At 37.2% G+C, this 7,717-nt stretch overlaps 1 protein-coding gene across 1 annotated transcript; it reads left to right on the top strand.

Moving 5' to 3' along the window:
* The first annotated feature begins 6,784 nt into the window (after positions 1-6,784).
* Positions 6,785-7,249, top strand: LOC133285101 (uncharacterized). Its single transcript, XM_061482276.1, has 2 exons — positions 6,785-6,954; positions 7,021-7,249. The coding sequence occupies exons 1-2, from the start codon at positions 6,785-6,787 to the stop codon at positions 7,247-7,249; spliced, it is 399 nt and encodes a 132-aa protein (XP_061338260.1).
* Positions 7,250-7,717: the final 468 nt, after the last annotated feature.

The raw sequence follows: 7,717 nt of genomic DNA, 5'->3' as shown, positions 1-7,717 counted from the left end.
ACACCAATCTCCCATTGATTATCAAAAGCTTTATCAGGAGTAAGGTGGAGGGCTGCAGTTACTTCCACCAACTCCCCTGGAGAACAAAACACTGACTCAGTCTTTAAAACTGTATCTGCCACCCAACTCAGGGTATCTTCATCCTGTATGTTTCGCCTTTCAGGGGACCGCCTCTCAGGGGATTCTTCATCAAGACTAATGCGTACAACTTTCTTCTTCGCATCTGACTGCACTTTTAGTTTCTTCTTTTCGTGCGTACCGCGTCTTGCCATTATTTCTTTGATTTGGGGAGACACAAAGTCTGATTCAGAAGAAGAAGAATCAGTTGAAGAAGACAAGTAAGAAGAAACAGGTTTATAATCATCAAAATTCCTTTTCTTAAAAGGATACCCGGCTGGATAAATTACATTTAAAGGAAAAGGACTGGGGCTCTTCTGACCAAAAGACTCTTGCGCGATGGAACACGAAGAATCGCGTGATGAATTTAAGGAAGGCGATTTAGTGTTTCTTGAATTAGCTGACTTATAGCTACCCTCAGTACTCGAAGAAGAGTCACTCGATATAACAATAGGCCTAGACATGTTCAGAGAAACCTTGGGAAATAAAGACGAACTATGTTGAGACAATGTCTTTTCACGATTGGATTATCGCGAAGATGACCCTAATTCAAAAGTATGAACTGAGGGGACATGACTAGCGTAAGCTTTGGAACAGGGGGCTATACATCCCACAGTAGGCCGCTTATCCCTGGTTCCCAAAGACCTTGATCTTGGTAACAATCTCGAAGGAGGACTGGACGAGCTAGACCGTTCGGAAAATATGATAAAATTTGCACATTTGCGATTATCAGACATACCTCAAGCACGAGGAAGAAAAGGATAAAAAAGATGAAAGAAACACAAGAAATATGAAGAGGAAGGAGGAAGAACATACCTGAGATTTATACTTCAGGAATCGCACACCACGAGCAGGACGTGTCACCACCGGAAATTCATAAGAAATAAGCACTGAGAGACGAAAGATTTTTCACAGTATCAGCGAAGTGTCTTTCCCTCCAAACTAAAAAGCTCAGCACAAATACGAAAGGTTTTTTTCTCCAACGGATAGGTCGAAAGCCACGAAACGTGTTGAGTAAAATGGGTTTACAGGAACACGTGGTGGGAAGGGGAAGCGTTTCGCTTAAACAACCACCCACGCCTGTCCTTAAACACCCACGTAATGAAAGTAGCATTTAATGTTTCTGACAGATTAAACGTCTAATCCACCGTTCTTAAGCGGCTGAAGGTCATGATGACACTGTAAACATGATTACCGCGGTACACAGAAAGGACTTATGAGTTGCAAACTACCGCGCCTCAAAAACAGCATATAGCTCACGGCTTTGCCACATGACAAAACCGCAAGCTAGGGGGCAACAGATCCGGATAAAATATAGGCCCAATCAGGGCCCAACGAAACATAAGGAAGCCCAAACCCATTAAAAACTAGAGCAAAGCACTAGGGACAAGTACATCGCGATAGACAAGACGCGATGCCCTCATCGCGACAGACAAGACGCGATGCCCTCATCGCGACAGACAAGACGCGATGCCCTCATCGCGAATGAAACCCTTTTAGGAAGTAAACTTAAGGCCCAAGGCAACCCCACCGCGCCTTGACTCCAATAAACAATGGACAGCTCCAGCTCGCCACGACTCTACCACTAGACACTATAGTAGATAAGGCTACTCAGGTCCCCTGACTGATCTGCAGCCCAAGCCTGGCCACTCAGAAGCCAAGCTGCCTTAACTAAGGCGGCATCGTAACTACTATATAAGCAAACGATATACCACCAAGGTACGATCATCCTTTACATTAACAAAATACAATTTCTGCCTTTGATACTGACTTAAGCATCACAGTGTCTTCGCAGGTACCCCCCCATTTGGTGTTAACACACCAACGTAAAGGACAAAGATAAGGCACGATCCACTACGTGACCACCAAGCCCAGACCGAAGAACTACGCAGTCTATTCAACGCAGATTACTCAACCGTTTGTGATTGGGCTCAGTGCATATTGGCCTGCCCATAGTGTATTTGGTCTGATCAGTAATGCATAGAGAATATGCATATCCAGGATTATTTTATTTTTGATAAGTTAAAATTGTAGGCTATTCTATTTTAACTTTAGTATTATGTTTTGATCAAATTTTTATTATAGGGTTATAATATTAATAACCCATTGAGTACTCGACATGTCTTTCAAGTTATTACTGAACATATGTTGTAACATTTCGTATGAGTTTCTTTGGAGTTTCGATGCACTTCCTCTGCATCACGTAGGTAATAACCCAAGAAAAATTATAATAATAAATTAATATTAATATTAATAATGGTGTATACTTTAATATGTATTTATATAATTATATGATGTTAGACATGTTGATTTTGACATATGGTGATGTTATAGGGATATGTATCTTTATATTTATATGTTGATATTGGTTGTCATTAATTATCACCCGTGTGGTAGTGTGTCATTATTTGATTATAAAACTGTAACGTTAATTGGTGATAATTTTAATTTGTAATGTTCAACATTTATTTTTGGTTATCATTTAAATTGCAACATTCAACTGTTAAAATATGAATTAATGATAATTAAAGTAATTATGATTATTATTAATAATTATTTAACTATTTTAATTTTACTTGCAATTAATGTCATTTTTACGTTACAAAACCTAAGAGCTTAACCTAACAAATCAAACTATTTTCATATTCTCGCCAATTCCCTACATTTCTCTATTCCCTTCTCCTTTTTCTTCTTTTCTCTCAACCCTTTCAAAATTTATTGTAACTATTTTTTCCTCTTAATTGCGAACTACGTTTTCCGTTGTGAATCACTCTATCTTTTGAGGAAGCCTTCAAACACAGAGTTTAGGTTAGCCTAATCCTTAGGGTGTCATAGGTTAGTTTTATTTGAATTTTTTTATATGTAATATTAATTCTTAGGGCGTTATATGTTAGTTTTATTTGAAATTTGTTATATGTTATCTTAATCCTTATGGTATCATTGTTTAATTTTATATATAATTTGTTACATGTAATCACGATCCTTAGGACATTATAGGTTAGTTTTATATGAAATTTTTTATAGGTAATCTTAATGCTTAAGGTATCATAGGGTAGTTTTATTTAAAATTTGTTATATGTAATCTTAATCCTTAGGGTGTTATAGGTTAGTTTTATTTTGTTATATGTAATCCTAATCCTTAGGGTATTACAGGTTAGTTTTATATGAAATTTGTTATATGTAATCCTAACCTTTAGGTAATCCTATGTTCTTTATATGAGTTTGTTATGGGTAAATCTTAATCTGTAGGTTAGTTTTAAATGAATCTGGATGGTATGATCCTAATTCATAGGTTAGTTTTTTTTTTTTTTTTTGGATCTGGATAGCGTGATATTAATCTATAGAGAATTATAGGTTAATTATAAAAGAATTTTGTTGGAAATTCTGTTAGGTTTAATCTGAATCTCTAGAAAATCAGAGGGTAATTATATATGAATTGGTTATAATCCTACTTCCTTAATGATAAAGGTTGAGATGTTGGATAATTGATTATGTGTGATATGATAACTATCCCAAATGAGAGTTAATTTGTTATTTTTATGATGAATTTGCTGCATAAATTCCATATAAGTTGACCTCTTTGCATGATAAATGAGTTTAATGTTGCATATTTATGATTGAATGCTTTGAGATGACTAAGTATGGAAAATAAGACAATATCCCTTGATTTTGTGTAAGAAAAGATGACTTGTTGAATGTTTGTCAATTGCAGGAAAAATTAACGTAGGAATGCTGTAGCAGAGAAAATGATGAAGTACAATATAGCAATCGCTACAGCATGACAGCGTGGACAAAGGAACAATCGAACTTTTGAAATTCAAAAGTTAGTTAATTCCCAACAAATGGATGAAACACCAGCAAACAAGGACCAAGGACGGCTTCAAGGAGAGTTCAGAGAGGTTCAAGGTTCGAGAAGTCAGAAACAAGTGAGGACATTTTAGAGAGAGAAAGTAAGGTTCTTGGAGGAGGAAGAGCTGCTGGAGCAAGATCGTGACGAAGTTTTCCTACAGCATTCGTTTTCATCTTCTTTTCTGTTTTCCAATGAATTCTTTCTTCCTTTTCTCTGTTTTTTTTAATTCCATTATGAGCTAATTTTCTCTATAGGTTAGGTGATAAAGTACCTATGTTGTAACATTGAGATGTATGCCTAAACTTTGTTTATGTTAATGTTTAATTAGTTATTCAACGAGTTTGCTTAATCTTATTCATGTGTGCATGTCGAGAGATACATATGTGATATTGAGGAGGTTGGGGCCGAGAGGTTTCCGAATCCAGACCCTTGTTGAATTGTCTGGATTAATTAGGTTAAAGTTAACTTAGTTAAGTTGTGGGTAGAGAGGTCATTCACACCACATAGCCTTGAACAATTCAATAATTAGTTTGGCCATAGAGATGTGGGAATTAGTTATTGGGTATATATGTTAGGTTTGTCAAAAGCCCCAGCTTAACTTAGTGTTCGGTTACTAATTAAGCATTGATATAGCATCGTTAAAGCATTGTTTCAGTATTATTGTATCAGGGAAATTGAACCTGACCTATATCTCATCCATCATCTTAATACCTTTAAATTTAGTTTACTGTTTTCTTAGTTTTAATTGTCTTTTATTTTATAAATCGAATCATCAAAATCAATCTTTTATCTACTTTCTTTACTTAAATAATCATTACTTTATACTTATCTCCGTGGGAACGATAGTTGGACTCACACATCCCTTTATTACTTGTGACACGTGCACTTGTGTATTTGTGTGGAAGATTTAATTGATTACAATTTGCACAATAAGTTTATGGCGCCGTTGGCGGGGATAATTATAAAGTTGTTTTTATATTAGTGAAGAATTTTATTCCTTTTATATCATTTACCTTTCCCCTTACTATTTTCAAGGAGTTAATTGCAGCGTATGAGCAGTTCTTCTTCAGAGCAAGAAGCAGATTTTGATCCTAAGATTGAAAGAACATTTCGAGCAAGAAGGAGACGACAAAGACGCAGCAATACCCAACATGGCAGAAAGGCTGAGAAAGGGTGAAGAGGATGGACCTGGACATAACAATAAAGGTCCAAATCAGGTTGAGATTCCAATCAGAGCGAATGCAATTCCTACGCTCAACAATCTGATTCTGGAATCGTTCAACCTGATGTAGCAGCAGAGCACTTTGAGCTGAAGCCAGTGATGTTTAACATGCTGCAGACCATTGGTCAATTCAATGGACTGTCTAATGAAGACCCTCACCTTCACCTCAAGAACTTTATGGATGTAGCAGACACTTTCAAGATCAGAGGAGTTACATCCAATGTTCTTAAGCTAAAGTTGTTATCATATTCCCTCGCCAGCAAAGCTAAAGCTTGGTTGAAATTTTCACAACCACAATCAATCCAAAGCTGGGAGGAGTTGGCGGAAATTTTTTTATTGAAGTTCTTTCCTCCCATGAAGGCAGCCCAGTACAGGAATGATATATCAACCTTCAAGAAATTGCAAGAAGAGTCATTTTATGAGGCTTGGGAGAAATTCAAAGATCTATTGAGGAAGTGTCCAAACCATGGCATTCCCGAATGGATTCAAATGGAGACATTCTATAATGGACTCAATGGACCAACAAAGAGCATGGTTGATGCATCATCTGGAGGAGCCCTTTTAGAAAAGACATATACATAAGCATATGCAATATTGGAGAGAATGGCAGTCAATAACTATCAGTGGCTTGTGGAAAGATCAAGTTCAACACCAAAGAAGGATGCTGGAGTTTTAGAACTAGATGCTGTAACAGCACTGTCAGCACAAATTTCAGCTTTAAACAACTCTATCAAGATGCGGAATCTGTCTACTGAAGCTAAAGCACAACCAGTATATGCCATAACTGATGCTATATCATGTGTTTTCTGTAATGGTCCCCATGTTTATGATAATTGTCCATAAAACCCTTAATCTGTTTGTTTTATAGGTAATTTCAACAGGAACAACAATCCATATTCAAATACCTGCAATCCTGGATGGAGGAATCACCCAAATTTTTCCTATTCTCAAGGATAGCAACATGGACAACAACAAATGTCCTCAGATATAGCAGGAAGGTCATATAAAGCTCCATACCCTCCTGGATTCACACAGCAGCAGCATCAACCCAGACAGCAAGTTGATACATCAAATTCGCTAGAAAATATACTGAAAGATTACATGACAAGGAGTGATGCTATAATTCATAATCAAGCTGCATCAATCAAGAATTTGGAGACTCAAGTAGGTCAATTGGCAGAAGCACTTAGAAACAGACCTCAAGGAACCTTGCCAAGCAATACTGAAGTCCCAAAGAAGAATGGAGAAGAGCAGGTCAATGCTATATCATTACGGAGTGGTAAAGCCGTAGATGAACCAGAAGTCATAAAGAACTACCATGAACAGAAACAGAAAGCATTGAATCAGAATGAAGAAGATAAAGTTGCTGAAGAGGAGGAGAATCATGATCAACCCAAAGAACCTCAAGTTGCTGGCACTGAGAGTATTGCTACATCAAAACCACAGCAAGGTCAGACTGTCAGCAAAGCAACAAGACCACCTAACCCTTTCCTCAAAGATTGCAGAAGAAAACTGATGACAAGCAGTACAAGAAGTTCCTTAATGTTCTAAAACAGTTGCACATTAATGTACCATTGGTTGAAGACCTCGAGCAAATGCCAAGTTATGCAAAATTCATGAAGGACATCTTGGCAAAGAAGAGGAAGCTGGAGGAATACGAGACAGTAGCTCTCACCCGAGAAAGTAGTCAATACTACCTCAACAAATTACCACCAAAGCTAAAAGATCTAGGTAGTTTCACTATCCCTTGTACTATTGGTAACCGGTATGTAGGTAATGCATTATTAGATTTAGGCTCAAGTATTAACTTTATGCTTTATAGTATTTTCAGGAAGCCTGGAATAGGAGAAGCACGTCCAACCACTGTTATGTTGTTGATGGCTGATAGATCAATAACTTATCCAGAAGGAAAAATTGAAGATGTGTTGGTAAGAGTGGATAAGTTCATCTTTTCCAATGACTTTATTGTTCTTGACTTTGAAGCAGATAGGGAAGTGCCCATCATTTTGGGAAGAGCATTCTTAGCCACCGGACAAGCAGTGATTGATGTTGAGAAATGAGACTTGACTATGCAAATCAATGATGAGCAAGTTACATTCAATGTACTCAAAGCCATGAAGTATCCTGAACAAGTGGAAGAATGCGCTAGCATTGACACCATTGACGCAGTACTACTACAGCAACTCAAACAGCAAACAGAGACAGAACCACTGAATGTTGCTATAGCAGAGGAATATGCAGAAGATGAAGAAGAGATGAAGAAATGTCTAGCATGGATGGATTCACAACCAATAAAGCCATACAAGGAGAAACACTTTAAGTCCCTTGGAGAAAGAGTGATAAAGACACTCAAGCCATCTATAGAAGAACCTCCAATCCTTGAGCTCAAACCACTACCCCAGCATCTTAAATATGCATATTTAGGAGATGAAAATACTTTACCTGTTATTATTTCTTCTTTTCTTTCTGATGCAGAAACGGAGCAGTTGCTATAAGTACTAAAGGAGCATAAAAGAGCCCTCAGATGG

Source organism: Gastrolobium bilobum, unplaced genomic scaffold (assembly GCF_033153095.1).
Source record: "Gastrolobium bilobum isolate Gb01-03AN ecotype WA unplaced genomic scaffold, APGP_CSIRO_Gbil_v1 utg58003, whole genome shotgun sequence".
Classification (NCBI taxonomy): Eukaryota; Viridiplantae; Streptophyta; class Magnoliopsida; order Fabales; family Fabaceae; genus Gastrolobium; species Gastrolobium bilobum.
Note: the sequence above shows the minus strand (reverse complement) of the source record. Positions and strands in the feature narration are given on the sequence as shown.

Coding starts and splice junctions, on each gene's coding strand:
- LOC133285101 (XM_061482276.1), top strand. CDS start 6,785: ATGCCAAGTTATGCAAAATTCATGAAGGACATCTTGGCAAAGAAGAGG. Junction 6,955..7,020: donor CCTTGTACTATTGGTAACCG/GTATGTAGGTAA, acceptor TAGTATTTTCAG/GAAGCCTGGAATAGGAGAAG.